Source organism: Euprymna scolopes, chromosome 10, assembly GCF_053919585.1.
Source record: "Euprymna scolopes isolate OS-2025 chromosome 10, ASM5391958v1, whole genome shotgun sequence".
Classification (NCBI taxonomy): domain Eukaryota; kingdom Metazoa; phylum Mollusca; class Cephalopoda; order Sepiida; family Sepiolidae; genus Euprymna; species Euprymna scolopes.
In genome coordinates this window covers 110,854,892-110,881,256 of record NC_136491.1, presented here as the reverse complement: position 1 = coordinate 110,881,256, position 26,365 = coordinate 110,854,892, and the positions used below count along the sequence as shown (strand labels likewise).

The 26,365-nt window shown below is 31.5% G+C and overlaps 1 protein-coding gene across 4 annotated transcripts in view; it reads left to right on the top strand.

The window, feature by feature from the left end:
• LOC145286201 (UNC93-like protein MFSD11) overlaps positions 1–26,128 on the top strand; it is a 182,052-nt gene extending 155,924 nt beyond the window's left edge. Inside the window, exons 14-16 of one of the 4 annotated variants that reach the window (XM_080134996.1) lie at positions 753–776; positions 9,134–9,210; positions 25,663–26,128. In XM_080134996.1, the coding sequence (XP_079991122.1) occupies positions 753–776; positions 9,134–9,210; positions 25,663–25,761 (200 nt within the window). In that variant the 3' untranslated portion in view covers positions 25,762–26,128. The remainder of the gene's footprint in view (positions 1–752; positions 777–9,133; positions 9,211–25,662) is intronic. The other 3 variants (XM_080134998.1, XM_080134997.1, XM_080134999.1) reach the window with 3 other exon arrangements.
• The last annotated feature ends 237 nt before the right edge of the window (positions 26,129–26,365 follow it).

The following is a 26,365-nucleotide window of genomic DNA, read 5'->3' as shown; positions in this document are numbered from 1 at the left end:
AAGTTTTCACTCAGTCAAAATGCTCATCACTTTATTATTTCATTTATCATTAAATTTGAATGCAAAACATGTTAACTCCAATCATTATTGACTGAATTGATCTACGTTTATTTCTCTCAGGCCTTTTCTATATACTTTAATAACACAAAATACATGCTAAAATATAATTTAGTTCTAGGATTGAATTATGTTTAAATTTAATTTTTTTCATTGACAGTAGTAATTGAAAAAAGATGTAATGCAATTTCTGTTTTTTTTTTGGGGTAGGGGGATGAATTCTAACGACTATATTCATTCCATTCTCATATATATATAGTAAGTTTTGAAAATATATATAGCAGTTAAGCTACATAGAATTTTCCGCATTTCATCGTCGTGAGGATTTGTCAAGCTAATTCCAAACTTCCTACCTTGCTTTACTAATGTATTGAGCACTATTTAAGTAAATACTGAAAATAGATTCATGAAATTTTATGTAGAAATAATATTATATAATATTATATATATATATATATATATATATATGTGTGTGTGTGTATATATATATATATATATATATATATATATATATATATATATAGTTTAACTTATGGTGCATCAGCATATAAAGGCAATTATACTCATCCATAATAAAGTAGGTATATAACTCTGAAGAAGCTGGTTGTGGTGCACCCACAAGCAATCATCATCATCATCATTGTTGCATTTGCTTATTTGTAATCTGTGTTTAACCTCTTCCCACTTACTAATAGGTAAAACACTGACTAAATCCGGTAGTAAGTATTGGGTCTTCATTTGGTTGCTGTTATTGGTTTTGCTTTTTGCTAGCATTAACATTTAATCCGTATTCCAGCTGATTCTTTCTTTTACTAAAAACCCTAGTAATACTAACAATAATACAAAAGCAGTGCATGCCTGAGTCTTTGCTATGATTAACAATGGAGAAAGAAATCCTTTTGCTGTAGTTATGAATAAAATGCACAACTTTTGTATTTTTTCATTGATTTTGTGTAATATTTTTGCATAATTTAAGATGATTGGTAATGGCACTATGTATTAAATGGATTGAAAGCAATGCTTATTGTATAAATGTTTCACTTGAAAAAACAAACACTAACATGTTACGTTGAATAATTTCAATGGCAAAATGATTTGAATTATTCAGACTACTAGTCTCATTTTGGGTTTTATTTTATTTACCTTCTCTCTAGGAGATTAGCTGCAAGAAAGTTACACCTGAGAGTATGCTGTACCTCTACAAGGTCATCATTCGCCCATGTATGGAGTATTGTTGCCATATTTGGGCTGGTACATCTGCTACTAGTTTCTCACTCTTAGACAGGTTCAAAGGAGAGTAGCCAACCTAATACATCCCGAACTGTCAGCTAGGCTTCAACCTCTGTCCTATTGACAAAATATTGCATCCCTCTGCCTGTTTTACAAGTATTTTAATGGTAGGTTCTCTGATGGACTACAAGCCCTTGTACCCCCTCAATGTAAATACCCCCACAAATCTGACCAGCAGCTAAATCCCACCCCTATACACTAGAGATTCCTAGATGCCAGAAATCCTTCTACTCTAATAGTTTCTTCCCTTGGATTACTAGACTTTGGAATTCTCTTCCAGGTCCTTGCTTCTCTGACTATACTGACATGCAGACATTCAATTGTAATGTAAACAGACATCTTGCTGCTCAACTTCCCACATAGTATCCTTGCAAATTATGTACCAGATAGTAGCCTCTTAGTAAGCACTGTGCCTTGTTTTGGGGTGAAAATACAATAAAAAAAAAGGCCTGGTGTTGGCTTGATGAAAATGTTTCTGTGGAATCAACTTGATTCAAACTTGGCACGCCAAGGTTTTCAATCCATGTCGTTAACCACTTATCTACCATCACCCCCCATATTTTGTGCAATGTAACCTCTGACCTTCTTTTCAAACTTGGGAACCTTCTTGTCAAACTCCAGTACTTGTCGGAATAAAATAATAAGTTACTAATCATGTACAGATTTTACTTTATAGATTCTCAGAGGACTATTAAGTCTGGATAGTATAGGGAAATGTGTAGCAAAAGAAGTACACTCCGATGGTATGGTCACATTGAAAGAATGGATCTGAATCCTAGCATTATTAAATGTAGAACAGTTGAGGTAGCAAGTTCTGTTCACAGAGGAAGACCTGGGAAAATGTGAGAGCAAAATTGATGTGAGAGTAAGAGGTATAAATAAAGACCTGGCAACGATAAGTTAGTTTGGAAATTGTTGTGGCCTTGTAGACTTGTAATAATAAAGACAGACACTGGTATAATTAACAATGTTACAAAAGTATGTTACAGAAGTATATTACAAAAATGTTACAAAAGTATATTGCAAAAGTATGTTACAAAAGTATGTTACAAAAGTATGTCACAAAAGTATGTTACAAAAATATATTACAAAAGTATGTCATAAAAGTATGTCACAAAAGTATATTACAAAAGTATGTTACAAAAGTATGTCACAAAAGCATGTTACAAAAGCATGTCACAAAAGTATGTTACAAAAGCATATCACAAAAGTATGTTACAAAAGTATGTCACAAAAGTATGTTACAAAAGTATGTCACAAAAGTATATCACAAACGTATATCACAAAAGTGTTACAAAAGTATGTCACAAAAGTATGTCACAAAAGTATGTTACAAAAGTATGTTACAAAAGTATATCACAAAAGTATGTTACAAATGTTACAAAAGTATGTTGCAAAAGTATACATCGTAGTTCTGGGGCTATAAGTGTCACAAATCGCTGCCATAATGTTTAGATATAACTGTATTTATTGTCTCTGGGTAAATCCATTTATTCTTTAAATGGGTAGATCAGCTTATCCCATAATAGAAAATAATTTTTTAAAGCCATCCAATGCATGCCTGCATGTAAAATGGACATAAAAATGATGATAATTAGGAGGAAATGATGAAATTTAGCAAGTAGGTTCCAAAGTTTGTAAAGATGCACCTGAAGAAGATTGGAAGTTATATCGGCTGAAACGTTGTGAATATAAAAACTAAGTAGTAATCCCATAACATGAATATATAAAAAAAAAAAAACTATAATAATACGGAACATAATGTATATTTCTACAAATTACACACACATAATGTTACATTATACATGGCTGGCAAAAACTGGTACAAATAATAGAGAAATCTTACATAAGGCATATCCTGCCTTGACAGAGTACAAAATAGACTTCGTGGTTTAGTGGGGGATGCCCTTTTCTCTTCCGTGCAACCTCTCTCCCACAGAAGAGACGTTGCGAGCCTGTCTTTGTTTTATCATTATTTCCATGGCAGGTGCTCATCTGAGCTCCAATCCCTCGTCCCCCCTCGCCAATCTTTTACAAGAAACACCCATCTGGCTGAAACTACTGTCAATAATTTTCCCCACTCTTTATCTGTGCCTAAATCCAAACATAGATTCCATGAGCAAAGCTTCTTTCTTAGACATGCACACCAGTGGAACTCTCTGCCGCTTGCCTGTTTCCCACCTGACTACAACTTGGACGTCTTCAAGTCCCACATAAACAAACTCCTGACAAACCGCCCCCTTAAGTAAGACACTCTATCAAAACCCCCTATACTAATGATTACTACAATACTATCTCATTGATTACTGTACACGCAATAACCCTTATCCCAGAGTGGCCTTCGGGCCTTGATAAGTGGTGACCCCCAGGTAAAAAAAAAAAAAAAAAAAGTTGGGTCAATAACCTTTTAATTCATAACCTGTCCGACTGAAGAGTGACTTTGAGAGAAGGTTTCATTTTCCTGTGATGATTCTTTCACTTCATAGATGGCCAATCTCATAATCACCAGACCCTTTACCAGTAAAGCAAATTGTGTCTGAGAAATAAAGTTACATCCTTACAATATATTTAAGAAAAGAATTGGTAGAATCTTTTAAGAAAAAAGTATCCGATAGATCTTCAATATTTTTTCTATCCATTGATAAGAACAAAAAGCATGAACACTTTTTAATATTTTTTTCCCATTTCCTCTCTTCATGTATGATGTGTTGAAAGTCAAATGTTTTATCCTTTTATTTTATCCTCTCTCATTGCACATAAAGAAAAAAATTACTGAAATTTTAACCTGATTAATCATAATAATTTTCAATTTTGATCACTTCGTTTTTTTTTTTTAGTTTTTTGTTTTTAAATTATTTGTAAACACAGACATCGTAGCTGAAAAGATAACTTTTTTCTCTATAAGACGATTTCACATCGGCTCTTAGCTTTAATCATGTCCTCTTCAAGTAAACCATTTTTTTAAAGACGTTCTTTTTCAGTTTTAAATTTGATCCAAATTGTGATGCAAACATTGATCTAAATTTTGATCCAAATTAATCTAAATTTTGATCCATTATGAAAATTTTCATTTTAGTTTTATTACAATTACTTTATTCATCTGTCTTTCTGTTAGTTTTTTTTATGGAAATAGCTCCAGACAAGGCCGCTTGATGCAAGGAGTTAAACAAAAAGAAATCTACTACTACTTCAAAGCCAAAAACTAATCAAGAATAAATATTAGATAGATTCCAACCTAGAAAACTGCAATTTTTCCCCCTTAGTCAGAAACATCGCTTATGATATGTTTTTTTTTTTGGGGGGGGGGGTCAGTGTGTTTGTGCATCTATGTTTCTTTATGTGTGTGGGTTATATTAATATGCTTGCTATTATGTTTTTAGTTGTGTTTGTTGTTTGCCTCCATATCTATTAAGGTTGTGTGTGTTCTTTATATTTCTCTGTTGCTTTTGTTATCCTGTTATTTTGTTATTCTGTTATTCTATTATTTTGTTATTCTGTTATTTTGTTAGGCTTTTGCAAGAATGTGTATCTTATGTTTTCGTGTCTGCTAATGTGTGTATCTGTTATGGTTGTTGTGTGTGTGTATGTGTGTATTTCGTTTTCTTGCATGTGTTTATTTTGTTTGTGTGTCTGCGTTTGCATATTTATGCCTTTTTATGCATTTGTGTGTGTATTATATTTGTATGTTTCTGTTTTGTTTGCATGTGTTTTGATGTGTGTGTGTGTGTGTGTCTATCTTGTTAGCATGTGTATCTGTTGTATGTACATATGTGTCTTTTTTGTTTGTACGTGTTTATTTTTGCATCTTTGTGTGCGTATCTATATTTTGTGTGCTTGTATGTGTTTATTTTCTGTGTGGGTGTGTCTGTTATGCTTTTGATTTTGTTTGAATATCATTATAATAAAATATGATCAGTAATATGTAATAGTGTGAGAAAGGAATTTCTTAGTCATTTCGAAGTGCAGCGATTCTTTACTAAAGAAAGAAGTCAGTGAAACATTGCATAAAAAAGAAACATTTCAAAAGAAACGTTACATAAAAAAAGAAACATTTCCAAAGAAACATTGCATAAAAAAAGAAACATTTCAAAAGAAACATTACATAAAAAAAGAAACATTTCAAAAGAAACATGGTGCCTTATTTGGGGTGAAAATGTAATAAAAAAAATATATTACATTTATGATTTTGTGTGTATGTGCATGCATATATATTGTTTTAAATGTGTCTATTTTGTTTGTGTTTGACTATATTATGTGCGTTTGTGTATGCATATCGAGTATGTTTACCTGTATTTGTTTATCTGTTTCTGTCTTTATGTATGTGTAAGTCTGTTTCTTGTCTATTCTATTGTCTAATGTGTGCCTTAAAGACAGGCTTAGATCTGATGACCTCAGAAGAAGATTACATCTGCACAGTATAGGAAGCAGAACAAGTAACTTCATTATCATATTAAAAAAAAACAATGGATGAAAGTCCTTGGTTTATTAGACATAGAACAATTGAGGTTGCAGAATAGTTGGTAGGGAAAGGCTAGGGAAAAACATAAGGAAGTGATGAAAATAGACCTGAGGGAAGGAGGGATAATTAAAGACTTGGTCAGAGATAGGTTAGTTTGGAAACTAATTTCTTGAAGCTGTTCAACACATGTCAGCATGTAAAATGGATGTTAAAGCGATAATAATGGCGATTATTATGAGATAAATGGATACATTAACAGACTGTGAGAAAGCCAGTTCTGACTCTACAAAAATAGTTTTAAACACAGAAAAAAGAGGTAATAAAGATGCAGTTGAGAGAAAGAGAGATAAAAGTCTGGCCAGAGATAAGTTAGTTTGGAGGTCAATTTCTAAAGGCTGACATATAAAAGTAATATTGAATCGATCACGATGATGATGATGGTGGTTAAACTTTTATTAATCATTGTACTTGATGATGATTTCAAATACACCACTCTTCTCTGTCTGCTTTGAAGCTATTGTGTGTATGTGCCTCTTGTTATCTTTTGTATATGCACGTGTGTTTGTTATGTTTTATGTGTGCATGTGTATCTATTACTTGATTGTATGTGCATCTGTTTTTGCATGCATCTATCATGTCTTTTGCTTATTTTAGTATATCTTATGCTTACGTGTGTTCATGTTTTTGTTTGTATGTTTTCATTGCATTGAAATATTTTTGAAGATGGCTTGCTGTACATTTTGCAATGACCCCTGGGTGAGGGAGCATGAACACCATTCACTTTCTACCCTTGTGAAATTTAAACAGACACTAAATTATATTGATTCTCAAAATCTTACTCGGCTACTCTCATTAAAGCCCTCTTCAACAGGAACTTCACTGCAATTATTATCAACATTGTTTTAAGCCCATAACTTCAGTGATGTAATCTCTATTTTCAAACTATTTTTACCATAATATAATGTTTCTAAAATATTTAAGGGTTAGATCTCTCCTGCTTATCAAAATGGTCACCGAAAGTACTCGTTTTGCATAAAAGTTCAGTTCTGTATACATTAAAAAGTAGCCAGTTTTGTTTTACATTAGGCAAAATCAGCAAAATATTTGGTGCAATTTTACTATAGTATGTCTTCGAAAAAATACATTTCAGAAAAAAATCATTATTACATACTTACATGTCATGCTGAAATTAGTATAAATTCCAAAAGTTATGAAAAATGGTCCAGTAGAAAAATAATTATAAGTAAAAACAGAATTTTCGAAGTTGTGATTTTTCACTGTAAACCCTTCAGAAGATTGAAACAAGGGAGAGATAACTGCATTCTACCATTTTAGTTGCTTTGAACAGAATCCAATGATACTATCTTTCAGGTCAGCCATTTTGCTTTTTCTCAATCTGCTGCACAATCTTCTACTGAACCATTTTTCATAATTTTTTATATTTATACTAATTTTTACATGATGCATAAGTATGTCATAATGCTTTTCCCTGAAATGCCTTTGTTCAAAAATACATGATTGGGTTGAATGACAATATTAAAGTTGCACCAATTTTCCGACACTCTGTATGCTACAATGCAACCCAAACTTGAATAAATTAAATAAATTAGCTTTTTAATTAAAAAAAAAAGAAGCCAAATCGTTTGTTTTTAATACAAACATATTTTTAGCTGTTATTTTAAAATACAGTTAATCAAAATTGCTAAGAAAATAGATTTATTGCAGTTGTCTTAAGAATGTTTTCTAATTTTGAAGGTTTGACATTCCATAATTTAAAAACTTTTATATTAATACAGGGTAAACACATCTAGGAATGAGTATTTTTCTAGTTAAATATGAATCAGAAATTTGTATCGGCAAGTTGTATTTTTTGTATCAGTTTCTGTATTAATATTGAATTTTTCTTTAATTTAAAATATATAGTTGATTCCTTGGGGTTTGATTACATTTTAGTCTCAGCCATTTGTTAGTCCCATTTGGAATCCATACTGCTATGTCAATCATTTTAGTAACTTCTGTTCTGTAGAAATTAATGTAAACTTTTACTTGTCTTTGTTTTTTTTTTATAAAATATTTGTTTCATTTGCATGATTTTATCACAACAAATTTAACAAATTACAAACATTTAAAAAAAAAATTGTCACAATGGTGGTAATTTTTTTGCCTCAAAATTTGTTATTATTTTTGTTAAAAATTTAATTTTAAATATTTTATAGTATAAAAAAAGAAAATTATGACCCTGATCCCCTTCCATAAAAAATTGATGGCTATTTTTAAAATGTATCTTGAAAATAAAAAAATACTCTTTTAATTATAAATTGTTAGTTTAATGGATTAATATTTTTTAGTATATACATTCGAATTTGGAGCTATTTGATCTGAAATTTATAAATTTTTTCATATTTTATTTACTTGTCTGACTACACAAGAGAAAATTCTGAGCTGCTCTTGGAAATACATCCCCCAAAAAAGAGGTGATATCTGACGATGGCCTCGTGAGACTATACCAATTCAGTCATATGGATAAAAGAAAATAAATTGTTTTTTTTTGTTCCTTAATTATCCAAAAATAAAAATATATTTCAAAATATTATTTGATGAAAATGAAATCATTTTGAACAAACGTTTCTTAAACTATGCTTAAATAGAAATGCATTTGTAGGAGATAGATTATTTTTACAGTTCATTAGGTTCAAAGGTCAACCTCTTAAATATTACTGTCTCTTACCTACTCTCTGTTATGTGTTAAGTGATGGGAAAATTAATAGTCTAGATATGTGTCAATTATTTACATTTATCACAAAATACTTATCTTTATTTAAAATCATGTTTAGTAAAAGAGTAGAAGTCTACTTCCGGTTTTGAAATCAGAAAGTGATAAGCAATGTTTATTTACAAAAACAGTCCCTCATAATTTTATACCACTCAGATTTTGGCATATATTAATTAGATGAATTTAGAATTATTCCCTTTGGTGTCTTGTTGACTATGTTTGTTGTCTTGTTTGTTTTCTATAACAGCTAGATTTCAATCATTGCTTTACATGTAATCAGAACATTTTTTATTCTCCTACGTAACAAAAATATAATACTTATTGATTTTTTTTTTTAACAAAAAATAGATTAATAAAATTCAAACATCTTCCAAAACCCGATCCTTCCCCCAAAATGTTTTTTGTTTTTATTGCAAACATTTGAAACTGTCAGGTGAGATAAAAACAATACAAAAAAAATGTAGCACCGTTTTATCCCTGAGGCAACTGTCCTTTCATCATGTTGCTTGTCTCATTTTTCCGTGTCCATTCATTGGTCAGTGTCTGCTTTTCAGCCACGAGTAAGGGCTCAACACAGTTATCAACCTATGAGAAATCCATTGATGACAATGACCCTAGCCGTCACTCCAGGGTAAGATCTCCTCTTCCTCTGTGCAGATGTGTACTGCATGAGTCTCTTTTGCATTCTACCCTCATCAGGCGTCGCCATGTCTCTTACATGCGCCATGAAAGCTTGGGAAAATTATGGGATGTAATCACTTCATAACTGATACCATTTCTTTTTTGGACTATCACTATCATCATCATCATTTGTTATCATTTTATCAAGGATACAAACTATTTTCTAAATTAGATATGATAAGTCACTATGATGGTTCATTGATTCCATGTACAGGGAGACTTGTCATAAATGCTACCCATGAACTCGTTAATATACTTCACAATCCTTTCTGCAGTTCAACCATATTCAGTACTAATAAATCCCACTCAATTCTGCAAACGAAAAAAAAACAAAACATTTATGCTCAAATATGTAGCTTTTCGTTTTACTGGTAATTTAAAAGTCATTATTTTATCATTAGTATCCAAAAATTAAGTTTAAAAAAACAACACGTATAAAAGAATCGATTTTGGCATCAGACATTAGGTAGGAATTTTTCCGATTCCAATACCTCAAATTTTCTGATTCCCGATTCCGATTAATCGTCCCAACACTAATATATATATATAAAGCTATAATATAAAGCTGAATGTCTGTGTGTGTGTGTGTCTGGTCATGAATAGGCTCCTATATGGTTGACTATTTTAAAAAAACTGATCACATATAATGATAGAAGATGTATCGAGACACAGGAATGGGTATATTTGATCTTGCAGAACGGTGGTTCATTAAAATTGTGGGGTCTGTGTTCGCACCTGGTCCACAAAGTATGGAAATAAAAAATTTAAAAAAAACATCTACAAGTGTTTTTGATATAGATGTACATAAGAATATTTTGATAAGTATGTTTTAACTTAAATAGGGATGGTATAATAAAATTGTGGGGTCTGCGTTCGCGCCTGGCCTCCATAGAATGGAAATAGGCACAAACTTTAATAAAGACTTTTCATATCTATCTGCATAAGTATACTTTGATAATTATGTTTCAGTTTGAAGAAATATGGTATAATAAAATTATGGGTTGTTCGTTCGCACCTTACCTCCATAGAATGGAAATATGTCACAAAGTTTAACAAGGTTTTTTAATATAGATCCACAGAATATTGTGATAAGTGTTTCAGTGTGAACAGGTATGGTATAATAAATTATGGGGTTTATCTATTTTATTTTTACTTTCATCATATTTTGCTTTGGTTTTGATACCCCCGAATTCAAAGCTATCTCTTTACAACCCTTTCTTTTCATAACCTATCATGATAATAAATCAGAGTCCATTTTCTGTAGGCTGTTTTTGAACCCAGTCAAACTAGTTGTTAAACTTTGTGACATATTTCCATTCTATGGAGGTAAGGTGCGAACGAACAACCCATAATTTTATTATACCATATTTCTTCAAACTGAAACATAATTATCGAAGTATACTTATGCAGATAGATATGAAAAGTCTTTATTAAAGTTTGTGCCTATTTCCATTCTATGGAGACCAGGCGCGAACGCAGACCCCACAATTTTATTATACCATCCCTATTTAAGTTAAAACATACTTATCAAAGTATTCTTAAGTACATCTATATCAAAAACACTTCTAGACGTTTTTTTTTAAATTTTTAAATTTTTTATTTCCATACTTTGTGGACCAGGCGTGAACGCAGATCCCACAATTTTAATGAACCACCGTTCTGCAAGATCAAACATACCCATTCCTGTGTCTCGATACATCTATCATTATATGTAATCAGTTTTTTAAAATAGTCAACCATATAGGAGCCTATTCGTGACCAGATACACACACAGACATTCAACTTTATATTATAGCTTTATATATATATATATATATATATATATATATATATATATATATATATATATGCTAGAAAAATGTGACCTGAGTTAGATTTGAATTAGGAAAAAGTCCATAAGCCAAATCCTTTCTCGAAAAAGGAGGTAATAAGTAGGAAAGGGATAGCCTCCTAGGATTAACTCCTATATCATTCAGACAAAAGGGTTATGCTATGAAAAAAATTGAGTTTGTAAAACCAGTTAGGTTTAAATAAAAAAAGACAAAATTAAAATTAGTCTCTCCATCTCTCTCTCTCTCTCTCTAGGTTAAACTTTCCTTGCTGTCTTTCTAAATAAAAGAGGAGGAAGTTTAAAAGAAAATGGCCAGAGAGTAACTGATTATCTTAGTATTAATAAGCAGAGATACAGAGAAAGAGTGACAGAAGGGAGAATGATTAAGAGTGTAGCAGGTATCGACAACAATGATAAAACAGTGACTTAATGTGTAAATTTCAAATTACGAAGAATTAAAACAAATAAAATAGATTCTTCAGATGACTATTCTCATCTTGAATGTTATTTTCACAATGTTTCCATCAATGTAACCTTTGACCTTCTTCAGGTGTATGTGGTATAACAGATGAAATACTAAGTAAAATTCAGTTTTAAGTGAAACTCTTTTGGAAGTTGAAGGTTCGATCCTCAGTGTGGACAGTACTAAGAATACACGTGCAAATTGCTTAAGATTTCTTCCTAGTTATGGTTGATGGAACAAGAGCATGCCACCCTCATGGATTAAATAAATTTCCAAACAGTTCTGTTTTTACAAAACTAGTAAAACAATAAAATAGATATGCATTTTACTGATAAAACTAAAATATTCGAATTAGTCTTAAAATCTTGTGTGCTATTTTCACACCATTTCAGTCAATGTAACTTCTGATATCTTCTATCTTGACGGACTCGGGAATCTGCATAGAATTTCAAATGAAATACTTTATTTAATCCATGAGAGTAGCATACTTTAGTTTCATCAATCATGTACTGGGTAAAAGTTCTGAGTAATTCGCAATTGTTTTTTAATATATGACATAATCACACCAGTTCCCATCAGATCACCGAAGTTAAATAACGATGAGCTTGGCCAATACCAAATGGGTGACTATTTAGGATTTCCAGATGCTGCATGTGCTCTCCGCTTATCTTGGCATTATTTCCACTTGTCCTGGACTTCTCCTTGCCAGTGGACTCAAGCAATGCCGATTCAGGGGAGGTGTGGTTGAGATTATGCAACCCTTGCCTTACAATTACACACATGGCTGCCCCTACAGTCTTTCAAGATTGAACGGAAGCATCGATTTTAATTGTTTTCTGCACTGAAGATTGAACCTTCAGCCTACTGAAGAGTGTAACTTACAACTGAATTTCACCAAGCACTTTATCCACTATGCCACGGGTCATTGTGAATCCTTTGCTTCTGACTAATCAATTTCTCAATTCAACTCAATTTATAATTGTTATACTATGTTATTGGCAATATAATAATGTGCTTTGTTACAATTTATTTAAGAAATTACTTAGTTTGGCCCGTACAACTGGTAACATGGAGCATTTTTAAATAATCACCTTAAAATAAAAATTAGCAAGGGCAGTAACTCAATTTTACATTGAAGAATATAAGTTACAACTAAAATTTTATTTATTTTTGTATGTAATTTAAAAGTGTGCAAATAAATACAAATTAAAAACTGAAATAATTTAACTTCATCCCATGCAATGCCAAACACAGCTGCTATGTATTTTATGGAGGAACAGTTTTTTTAAAAGATTTTAGTAAAAACATCGCAGCGTCACTAGATATAAGGTCCAACTCTGATTTCTAGATTGCCAAAATAATTCTGACTTCTGGAATTACAAAATATCACACTCTGACTTATTTTAAAGTCTTCCAATATTTAGTTGGTTCTTCAGAGATTAAACAAAAACCCGATTCCACAATTTTAATTAAAAGTTGGAATCATATTATTGATTACAAGAAAAAAAAAAGTGAGATGTTCCCCAAAGAGGCTTGATGAATGATGAAGATAATAGTCCAAGTTGCTCCTTGTATATACCCTCATCTTTTCTCATGTTCTTCTTTCTTTTTTTAATTCATCTTTACTAACCCTAAAATGGTTTTTCTCCTATTGGATACTTCATTTTCCTTTTGCTAAAACAGCGGTTTTGGACCATAAACTCATTTACTAAACCATGACATCTTTTTTTTTTTATTTTGCTTGATGGTGAGAAGTTTCCCTCCGTTTTCCCAATCACCAATCTATTACAGTAGTTTTCAACTTGTGTAGATTCCTTCCCAATTACGGACGTTGTTTTTAAAGAGGAGAGTTATGATCAAATTTGCTCTTGGGTTTGAACTGCATTAAATATCTTTTCTTCATGTAGAAAAGTTGAAAAAAAAAAGGCATTCAAATTTAGTAATAAACAGATTTTATTTGCCTTTGGGCTGAGATTAAAAGATACTGTTTAACGGGGGCAGGGGGGGCATCTTTCTTGATTGAGGCAATTTTAATGTTTTTTACCTTCCAGGGTGACCCATTTTGGAGTGCTGAATATCCCCTAGATAAAGAAAAAAGTGACCTTGTATCTAACTCGTCTAGCTACAACCACTTTCAATAATTCATCTACTCTCTATCTTTGTTAAAACTAAATGCAAATTCCATGAACAAAGTTTCTTTCCTGGAACTGCTCACTTGTGGAACTCTTTACAACTGATTACAATATGGCAATTTTTAAGTCCAAGGTAAACAAGTTCTTGTTGAGCCATCCTTAATCAAATTCTATCCAATTTCCACCATTACTGATCATCACAATGTTGTCTTACTGACCACCTGACACTCATTAATCCTTATCCTTTAGTGGCCTTCGAGCCTTGATTAGTAGTGACTTCCTTGTAAAAAGACAAAAAGAAAACCTTCATCCTTTTGGTGAGGCAATTTATTAAGGACTCCTTAAAGTCTATGTTGGTTCATAGTGGAGCTAACAGGGAACTGTGAGAGCTACAAAAGTGCACATCAGATCTGCCTTGTAATAGACAGAGATCTTTGTTTTTTCAAATTTTAGATTATTTAAAAGTTTCAGATGTTAGCCTCAGTACACTTGTTGATATATTCCTAACACTTTGGATGCCTTTTGTTTTTATAGAGTGATAATTACATGGAGTGAGGGGTAACCTTGTGGTATCAGATCATGATTGAATGCCCCTCTCCCCTAATACTTGAGTATAGGACCTTAGATTATGCAAATGAGGGTGAGGGTTACCAGATAGAGATATGTCAGAGATGCAAAATTTATTGTACTAAGTTCTAAAACTTACAGATGTCAAAGATCAAAAAAAAATCTCCAAATGCCGCCACATTAATTTTTATGAATATAATTTGCAGGTCAAAGAAAACAAAAATTACGTAAATATTGGCAAAATTTGTGGGTGTAAATGCTGAATTATTAAAAATAATAAAAGAACAATATTGTATGAAAATAAAACTTAATCAAAATGTCACACAACACAGGCAAACATAAACAGAGGCTGAAAAGAGCCCACTAAAGGGAGACAAATTGTATGTCCCCTTTGTTTGAATTTTGTTCTGATCTTGTAATATATATATATATATAATATAAAGCTGTGTGTGTGTGTAGTAACGAATAGGCTCCTATATGGTTGACTATTTTAAAAAAACTGATCACATATAATGATAGAAGATGTATCGAGACACAGGAATGGGTATGTTTGATCTGACAGAACGGTGGTTCATTAAAATTGTGGGGTCTGTGTTCGCGCCTGGTTCACAAAGTATGGAAATAAAAAATTAAAAAATTAAAAAAAAACGTCTACAAGTGTTTTTGATATAGATGTACATAAGAATACTTTGATAAGTATGTTTTAACTTAAATAGGGATGGTATAATAAAATTGTGGGGTCTGCATTCGTGCCTGGCCTCCATAGAATGGAAATAGGCACAAACTTTAATAAAGACTTTTCATATCTATCTACATACGTATACTTTGATAATTATGTTTCAGTTTGAAGAAATATGGTATAATAAAATTATGGGGTGTTCGTTCGCACCTAACCTCCATAGAATGGAAATATGTCACAAAGTTTAACAGGGTTTTTTAATATAGATCCACAGAATATTGTGATAAGTGTTTCAGTGTAAACAGGTATGGTATAATAAATTATGGGGTTTATCTATTTTATTTTTACTTTCATCATATTTTGCTTTGGTTTTGATACCCCTAAATACAAAGCTATCTCTTTACAACCCTTTCTTTTCATAACCTATCATACTTTCATAAATCAGAGTCCATTTTCTGTAGGCTGTTTTTGAACCCAGTCAACGACGGGTAGTAGTGTATATATATATATATATATATATATATATATATATATATATATATATATATATATATTACTTTTTATTTTACTTATAAAACAGTAATTTGCAGACATGCCTGTTTCGAGATGCTACTTCTCATCAGCGTAGCTTGACTGTTTCTATGAATCAAACCTTCATGTATTATAGTCTAATGCGTTAACCGTTACACTATGAATTCTCAAATCCTACATTACTTTTAAACTTATATAGATTTTTGTTGTTGTTTTTTTTTAAACGATAATACAGTTAATAACGTCTCCAACCGTATTTTTGAACATAAGCATATATTTATTTATTTATATTTTAGTTATAAAGCAGTAAGCATAGCTTGACTGTTTCTAGAAATCGAACCTTAGAAACAGTCAAGCTATGTTGACGAGAGGTAGCACCTCGAAACATGCATGTCTGTAGATTACGGTTTTGTAAGCAAACTAAAAAGTAATAAATAAATAAATATGGGCGATTTTCTAAGGAAAAAGAACTTTAAGATTGAAGACGTTATTAACTGTAATATCGTTTAGAAGAATTAACTCCCAAATCTACATATATTAGGTAGTTCTGAGTGACAGTCATCCATATATATTTCTTGTCAAAAATATGGCACTTGTGCACTACTAGGATGGAATCACTTTTTTTATTTTCAGTTGGGACATGGGGAGAGTGCATAGCAGGGAGAGACAAATACAATTTCATGACCAAATTGAAAATAAATCTGTGTTTTTTTTATTAATGCATGTTTTTTTTTTTAATTAATGCATGTTTTTTGTTGCGAAAGTTTTTCTAAAATAAATATTAAGAAACTTAGAATAACACAAAGAATTTTTTTAAATTTTGATTCCAGAAATGTTTTATAAAAACTTTATATTCATGTTTTATGAAATATTAAAAAAATATTTATTTTATGTTATAAGTTTCTTATATTTATTTAAAAAAAAACTTTCTTAACAACAAAAAAATTAAAGCATTAAAAAAAAAGCATAAAATAACACATTTATTTTCAATTCAGTCCTGAAATTGCATTTATCTGCCCCTGCTATGCACTCTTCCCATATCTCAGCTGAAAACCAAAAATGTGATTTCATCCTAGTAGTGCGCAAGTACTAAAAATATAGATATTGTTTAATATCCATGAGGTGTTTCAGTACCGCAGTTAAACATAAACTCAGTAGTTAATGTTATATCAATTAGAGCTTCTGCATACTAATAGGATATCAATTGAAGAAAATGAAAACGGTGTGTCAACTGTACATAATGATCTTTCTGTCTCTCTCTCTTTCATATATATATATAGAGAGAGAGAGAAAGAGAGAGAGAAATTTATTAATAGGATATTATTAAAAAAAATTGAAACCATTAATTAGAACTTCAAATATTAAAATCAAGTTTACGAAATAGATACTCAACACTGTTTTGTTTTTTACTAAACCTGATACTTGGCAACGTATGTACATAGAGAAGACATGTTAAGTATTTATTTCTGATAACTGGTTTAAATATTTGGCATTCTAATTATTTTTTGTAAGTTTTTTTAATGGTATTCTCTTTCTCTCCTTCTCTTTTGCTCTCTCTCTCTCTCTCTCTCTCTCTCTCTATATATATATATATATATATATATATATATATATATATATATATGCACACACACACACACACACACATACTGAGAGAGAGAGAGAGAGAGAGAGAGAGAGAGAGAGAGAGAGAGAGAGCATAAAAACCACTTTTTAAAAACTCTACTTGTGATGACAATCATGAAGATCGAAAGCACTAGAGATGTAGCTGAAATAAGCAATGTACCAAATGAAACCAGAAAGGTTACTCGCAACATCGAGGGCATAACCAAGAAAATTAATAAACAAGAAAACTCTTTGCTATTTAACCAAACCTGATTAAATAATGACTTACTGCCTAAACACACACACATATTCAAAATATAAATATAAATATTGATATCAATATTAATATTTACAGATTCAATTCTATTCTTAATAAAATGCTCAATATTCGAGATAAAGCATCAATACATAAGGGGAATTAAATAATATAAATTAACATTCAGAAAATTTTATTGTTCAAAAATGGATTATCTCCTTATCTTACATTCTTAGTGTTTGAACAATAAATCTTGTAAATGTTAATTTGCATTATTTAACTCTTCTTATATTATAGATATATTTATAATTTTTTCGAATACTACCATATATATATATATATATATATATATATATATATATATATATATATTATTTTCAACTTGCATTTAGGTAAAAATGCACTTTTGTAAATAATTGAATTCATTCAAAACATATCGCTAAAACCAAAACAAAACAACATCTAAGTAAATCGCGATATATCCAGACAGTTGGCGAGATGGTCCAGGGGTAAGGTTTTAGGCTCATTACCGTTGGGTCCCGATTTCGAATCTTGCTAGATACAGCCACTCTGATGAATCGTAGACGACGAAACACGTGTCAGTGGATAATTAAATTTTAAAAATAATATATATATATATATATATATATATATATATATATATATATATATATATATATATATAATTATTAGAGGAAATAAATAAGAAAAATAAATCAATTACACATAATTATAACTCCTTTAATTTGTTATGATTTTGAACTTTTTAGTAATTATGGCTTTAATGTATGGTTATATATAGTATTTCTTATTTATTATATAGTGGAAAAGAATTTTTAACGGTTCTATCCACTTTCTCAATCATGTACAAGATGCAAAAAATATTTTAGAGATGTCCTGTGATTTTTTTTAATGCGTTTAAAAATAAATTGGTTTCAACTATTGTTTTTCTTGCATAGATTAATTTTTGTGGCGGTAACATTAAAAATACGTTCCAGGGCTCCATGGATGAATTTATCTTTAGTTGACTTTTGACAAGTAAATAAATTCATTTACTAGCCAAACAGAAAAGTTACTAGTCAAATCCACGTGGTTTTTAGAATATATTTCATTGCATCACAAGTATATACAGCATAAAGATTTTACTGTATACTTTTAATAAGTGTTATTCTATATATATGCACCGAATTTTATGTTGACACTTCAAGGTATAAACATTTGAATTTGTTCAGGACTTTTTTTTAAAAACAGCTTTAGTTAAAAAAAGTATATTCTTCTATTAAACTTTTATTGTTTAAATAATTTGACTTCGTCTCATTTTAGTAAAAACCATTAATGATTAAAAAACATTTATCACTCGATAATGAACTTTGGGAGCTTGTCAGTGAAAAAAAAACACAATCAGCAAAAGATAAGCATTTTATTATTTCTAGTCACCACAAATGTGATTGCTTCACTTGCAACGTAAATATCCTGATATGCAGGAACACTTTGGTGAGCGTCTCATCAGTAGGTGCTGTGATCTTCAATGTGTTTCACATTCACTGGACGTTCACCTCCTTTACAATTTTTATCTGTTGAATTATCTCAAAGATAATGTCTATATAAACAATCTTCTGACTATTCTTGAACTGAAAAAATCTATTACAATGAAAATGAGGGCAATACCAATAGAGGAATGTGTCAGAATTATTGACAGTTTTCTCTCTCATATCCAGGTGTGCTTATCATCATTGACGATTTTCCAGGGGCTTTATTCATGGTTCTCATATAAGACAGTTCAATTTGAGAATGCACACAACCTGTCACAATCCTGGCATACATTATCATTTGGTTATTGTGCACTATTTTCATTACTCCTAGGTCTACTAAGTGATTACGCCATTTACTTTTTAAACATTTCCACACAAACACTTATTTCACTCTCCACTCCACTCGCCACTCATGCTGTGTGATCAGTTCCACATCTTTTCATATACTCCTTCAAACAATCCTTGTATATCACTTCTTCTGTCTTCCAACCTTTAGTTTTGAATAAAATATTTTCTCATGAAAGGACTGATTGCTCATTGTTACAACATAAGTGCATATGACTTTTATCAATCAAAGCCTCTATACTAGAGCAACCAGACTCTTCCAGGACACTGATGTTGGCTCGACGATCTTTGCCAGTTAATTCTAAACATTTTTCGTAAAGGTTTTTGATTTGCTTAACGTTGAGCAGCGATAAAACAAAGACTGTTGGACATTCATGACTGAAACATGGTGGACAAGCAAAGCAATAGACTGGAGTTTATGTGTATTTAATATAGTTTGATTGCAGAATGTTTCTTTAATTAATTCAGTGATTCTTTGGATCAACCCCTATGTGTAATACAGAAAATAGCACAAAAAAAAATTTAACTATCAGATTTAAAAAAAAAAGAAACAAACAAAAAAACAACAAAATATACCAAAAGTTATACAAATTCATCCAGTATTTTTGTTTTTTTAAAAAGTAAAATGAACTTCTATCAGTGGAAGCTGTCGGTGGCCATTTTTTGCCTTAGCACATCGTGGGAACATATATATCAGAAAGAACAGTTGGCAATAAGACAGATAACACTATGACAACGCAAATCCTACAGCTACATACATAGAAAACAGAGCCATAAAACCTGACATAGTCATATGGAACAAGAAAAAGAAAGAAACAAGTTAGTGTCCCCCCCCCTCCATGATGCTGGATTAACAAGAGCTGAGATGAAAAGATAACATAATACTATCAAGATGTTATGTTTGACACAAAAAGAAACTGGAATCTTGGAAAAATTTTCATCATTTCAGTAATTATAGGAGCAACTAGACTTATGAAAAAAAAAAATTCAAAAACTACCTGGCAAATATACCCGATGAACCAAGTGCAAGAGAGATTCCAACAATTGCAGTCAGAATCTTAAAAAGATCTCTCAGTTGGAATATCCATCCCCAGCTTGAACAAACTGATAAGGAAAAAAAAGTCAATGGGGAAGGGACATAACTCAAATTTTAATTTAAGCAAGAAAAGAGTTAACAAGAACTGTCCCCTCTCCTCATGTTAAGAATGGCTTTCTAAATTTGCATGAGTATTGATGTTAGTTTTTAAAGACAAAAATACTGGATTAATTTGTGTAAATTTTGGTATATAGTCTTTTTTTAACCTAACAGGTAAGTATGTAAAGTTTTTGTGCAATTTTCTGTTTTAGATATAGGGGTTAATCTGGAGAAGCACCAACTATTCTTTCATTAAAAATATAGTTTGCAAATGTATTGTACTTGTGACATGTGTTTGATGAAATTAGGCTTAATATTTTCAGTAATAATAATAATACCATGTAATTTACACACATCAAGTTAATAAATATTTGATAAAGGAGAAACTTTAGAATCACATAAGATGCATTGTATAACCTTACCTATGGATAGGCATCCTAAACCAGAATTTATTTTAATTATATTTAAAAACTTAAGATTTGGCCATGTAGATATTTGCAAAACATAAGCAATAATTCCAAATTTATTTTGTTGGCACAATTAAATACTAAATGACTGTTCTAAATTTTTTAGAATTAGGAAAATTTGCTGTCTTTCATTTCTGGATGGACACTCATCTCAAAAATTCGAAAATACCTTGCTTGACCCCCCCCCCCCGCTTTCCCTAATGAAAATCTCTTTTGCTTAGAAAATCATTTTGGTTTGTGTCACATTAACAGAAACCAATTTCAAATGAATCCCTGTTTTTTATAAACCCGGCCTAAATTGGTGATGACTATTTTGGTGAATTTTAGCTATCCTCCATCTATATTTCAAGGTTATTTTTTTTAATCTGCTATCTTCACGATTTTACCATGCCTAATTAATCCGTTGGGATTGCGGGACTTTGTTTTTCAATTAATAATATCTGTCTGTTATGGAATAAGGGATTATTAATTTTTCTTTTTTCAGTTTTTCTATTTTATGCACCCCTCTCAGCTCACCGTGTCCACCCATTTATTAAATTCCTTGAAGAAAATTCCTTGTTAGGATGGAATCATTTCTAGAATAATTTTTAACAAAGAGTACTCCTCTTCTCAGCATAAAACTGTAACTATATTTGTTTATATAGAGTTACTTCCCTTTGTTTAGAACAAAAAGAAGTAATATTTTGGGGGGAAGGGGAAACACTTTAAGTAGTTTATATCTTTAAATAGTTATTCATGGTGTTTAGTTTAGTTGTTTTATAGAAGAAAATTGGTGATTTTGCTTTTGGCTTTGCAGAACATGATTGAGTTTTTACAAAAGGAAAGGAAAAAAAAAAACAATAATATCAATGCTTGGTGCATTTAAGTTAGGAAGCTGATACTTTCAGACAGACTGATTTGGTAGCACCAGCACTTATCACTGGATGAAGTGGGGTTGAAAAATATTTCCAATGTAAAAATATTGTTTGTATCTTTTGAGAAGCTGAGTTTTATGTTTTAATATTACTCCATTTAAAAAAATTATTCCCCCCCCCCAAAAAAAAAATTTTTTTTTGTAGATTTAACTTACCTCATGTAGAAACATGTCTATCCTACCTCTCATGTTATTTTGGTTAGGGTTTGCTTCTTGTACTGTTATCTCACAGATTGTTGCACCCTCTACCGTTATGAAAGGGGAGATAATTCTGGTCTGAAACGCCATTTATTAGACACATGTGCAAATGTGTAGAAAAGGCTAGGCCATGCTACAAGCTACCACAAGTTAAAATAAAAACACATCTAATTGCCCAGTTTATTTTCATAGAAATGTTATAACCGATTATATAAAAAGACGTTTGCTTTAACTGCCAAATAATGAACTGATATGTGCCTACCAGAGCATGGAACCACTGGAATCAAACTTACAGTGAAAACTCAATCTTCAACAAAAACAGAAGAATACAGCTAAGTGACAACATGCTGCATAAAAAAGGATGAATCTTTTATGAATCGATAACTAGAATTTAAATAAATAAATAGATTTATTTATTTAGAAAAAAAATCTGCATTTTTTTGGTATTTGAGCCATCATATTTCTCAGATTTTAATGAATTTTAGCAGTGTAAATACTTTACTATGAAAAGTGAATATCTTAAATGATAAAAAGATGTTTTAATAAAATTTGCTTGTCATCATAGTATGTATTTCTTAAAATAAGAATTTTATTTAGCGTATTGTATTTACAAAGGGATGTTATGTCAAGGAGCACCTAAAATTCATATGAAATCTTTCATAAGATTAAATTAAACCATTCTGTTATCAAATCAAGTCAAATACTTGCATTAGTTAAGGATTTGAGATCTCTGCTTTTTAGTGGATTTTCATTTCATTTTTTTTTTTTTTTGTAATTCAAAGAAATGGAATTACACTTTTTTATTTTTTTAATAAGTAAAGGACAAATCACACGAGCTGCTTGTTTATCTTCCTTCCGGGAAGATGTGACACAAGGTCGGGAAATAGGAATTTGAAAAGCCAGAGCACTCTGGCCTGCAAAACATGCCTAAGCAACCCTGTTGTCATTTCCCAGTAGAAGCACCCTAAGCAATTAGCAATAAATTGATACCTTTTCAAGGGTTGAGAAAGCAAAGCCTTGGAGGGTGGATACTCTAAAACTGCACAAGACCAGAACTATCCCAGCCAAAAAAGGACAAGCTATCTCAATAGTAGCCTAGAAAAAAAAAAATCCTCAACTGAAGATAAATCGCTTAAATCATACGTCCTTTTTTTTCTCTCATTTAGTTCAATTGTTATTTATTTACTCTTTTCCTTCCTCTTTTCTTTATTTTTTTTACTCTCTTTCTCTTCCTATCAGGTTTTGTCTTTGTTTTGCTTCATCTCTCATTCCCCTCCTATCTTTGAAAATTTTAATTTTACCATACTTCAAACGATTCATTGACAAAGAAAAGTAGTTTCAATAATGAATGTCGTCCGGTCTCCTTTTAAAACATATCAAATCAATACTTACAGTATGAAAAAAGAAAAAAGGTATTGTAGATCAACAGACTTTGCTAAATCATCTTTTCCATCACCCTTCATGTCACCAAAATGATATCCTACTTTTTTTTTAGTTGATTATGAGAGGGCTGACATGTATCACTTTACTCATCTAGTGATAAGTAGGGCTATGACAACAGCATATTCTTTTCATTGTTTTGACTCTCAAGTATATATCTGACACAGTTAGATACAGTTAATCAACTGAGAACCACATCACTCTATATAAAAGCATATAAAATATCAACGGATACACACTCTAGAGTCAAAACAATAAAAAAAATATGCTGTTGTCGTAGCCCTAGTGATAAGGTAATAATTACTGGCTTCTGTAGCAGGCTGTATCTCTGTCCCTACAAGACTTTGATACTCATGCTTCAAAAATTTGATTTCCATGAGAATTCATACATACTTACATACAGTTTCGGTGTTGAACGAGACCAATTGATTTTTGTCTCCACTGTGTGGTTCATTTTGGTGCTTCCTTTTCTTTGTAATGAGCTTTTTTTTGATAACCTTTTGCAGTATTCTTTATTCTCCATTGTTTCTTCTCTTCTCACATGATAGCTTCACCCTCAACTTTTTAACATTTTGCTCTCATGAGTTTTTTCCCTTCACTCTTGAGTACATCATTCTTTTTTTTCTCCTTAGGTGTTTTACCAAATAAATCCTATTTTAGTCGACCCAGATTATTAAAATGAAATAGTCGTTCTTTTAGTTTCATTTTCTTTTCTTTCTTTCTCCCTCAACTTGAATTCGTTGTTCTTCAGAATATGAGGGATGATGTAATTATTTCCACAGTTAAACAACTTCGCAACTCACAAGTCATAACAGCCAACAAACCGGAAGTTCAAGACTCAAGTTTTGTCTTCATTTGGGCTCATCAGTTGGACACATTTGAACTTGGGATTCGAAACCCGAGTCTCTTGTATGTGAGCGAGTACTCTGCAATTTGAGCAACCATGCCACACACAAGAAAGCCTATTAACTAACAGAGATCAATCAAACTGACAAAATCCGACTATGGAATGAAGCTACTTCATTTCGAACAAAAGGTGTGGTTAGCTGAGTTTTGATTTGTTCAATTGTTGAACTCAAATGAGGGGAAAACTCGAATCTAGGAATTCTGGTTTGTTGGCTGTCATGGGTCTTGTGAGCTGCAATGTTGCTTGACTGTGAAATATATATATATATATATATATATATATATATATATATATATTTATTCAGTGATTATATTGGTATGGTTTCTTAGATGTTAATCCGATGAAACTCCAGTGTTTATGAAATAGTGCTCAATAGTAGAGCTGTATTACAATATAAATTTCTTCGTCCATAAAATATTATTGGCTACATATGTGCATACATTTTTCAGCTGTGATCTTGTTCGAAATCCAGCTTCCACAGTTGGAAGCTAGATTTTGAATAAGATCACCACTGAAACATGTATACACATGTATGCAACACTCGGTCATCAGCAATAATGTTTGTATGAATGAATAAATAACTTTATACTATTTATTTATTTATATCTGCATTACAGTAGATCAGAACAACATTAGTACCATTGGTTTCGAATCTGACGAATGGAAACAGCACATAATTGTCCTTTGTGGATCCTCCTCATTAGGCGATTATAAGAGAAAACTCTGTAACATTACATGTACATGATACATGATTCCATGAACAAAGCTTCTTTCTTAGAACTGCACGCCTGTGGAACTCTGTTCCATCTGCCTGCTTCCCACCTGACTACAACTTGGTTGTCTTCAAGTCCAACGTTAACAAATTCCTAATGAACCACCCTCTTAAGTAAACACTTCATTAAATCTCCACACTAACGTACTGTACTTGCAATAACCCTTATCCCTGAGTGGCTTCCGGGCCTTGATAAGTGGTGACTACTGTGTAAAAAAAAAAAAAAATGTAGATCCCACATGTTGTAGTAGAGTAGTACGTTGCAAGGAACATAGGACAAGTAATAACTCGACTCCTTTTATTTTTTGTAACAACATTTATTTCCTTATTTTTTCTCATTACAGCTGTGACGTCACGCACATCTCTAATGTGATCGTCCTCTCCAACAGGTTCTCTCTCCTTTTTATAATCTTTTTCTTTACCATGACGTCATTTCACACACAGCTCGGTATTTGTATATACCTGCCATACACGCGTCTGTGCTCTGTTACAACTCTACCTCCCCCCCTTCCCCCCTGGAAATCCCAATGTTTTCTTTCCATTGGCCACTTATATTCCCGATATGTGGCCCACTGACCCTTGGGGTCAAGACTTTTTAATCAAACATTTAACTTTCTTTTCTTTTCCAGATTTATTCGGCTCCATTCACTGACACCAGTATCCATGGCGATTCTGAGCATACCCGAATCCTTCTAAAAGAAATACCAAATAAAAATCATGTAATGTAGGGGAAGGGTTTGGGGTGGTAAGAAACGGAATAAACAATTAGAGTGGAGAAACCTCACAGGAAAGTGTGACATCATCGTCTCATGTGGATGGGTGGATGGATGGGCAGGTGGATACGTGATGTAGCTTACTAATTGTGTTCCTATGAGCCTTCGACTGGCTCGACAATTAACTTTTTGATACAGACTGTTTAATCACCTTGCAGATGCAGCAAGTGTAAAAAAGATGAAGATTAAACCAAAAAAAAAAAAAATACATTTTTATTTTTGACCAGGGGGAGGGGTATATATATTTTTTGTTGATTTTTGTATTTTTTTATCGACGTCCGCTGGAAAGTGCAATTGTGATTAAACGTGGAGATTATTTTTCTTTATAACTCTGTTGATTATTTCATGAATTACTTTGACTTGTACCTATGTTTTATTTACATGTTCTTTGATCTCTTTGTATATGTGTGTGTGTGAGTGTTTGTATATCACATATCAATGAGGGTTTGGTACATTTTGACATGGCCAATCCAGCATGTAGATGATTTGGTGCCAAATTAACACTTCATCATTACAGTCCAAGGTTTTTCTTTTAAATATTTTTAAAATTAATTGAGTC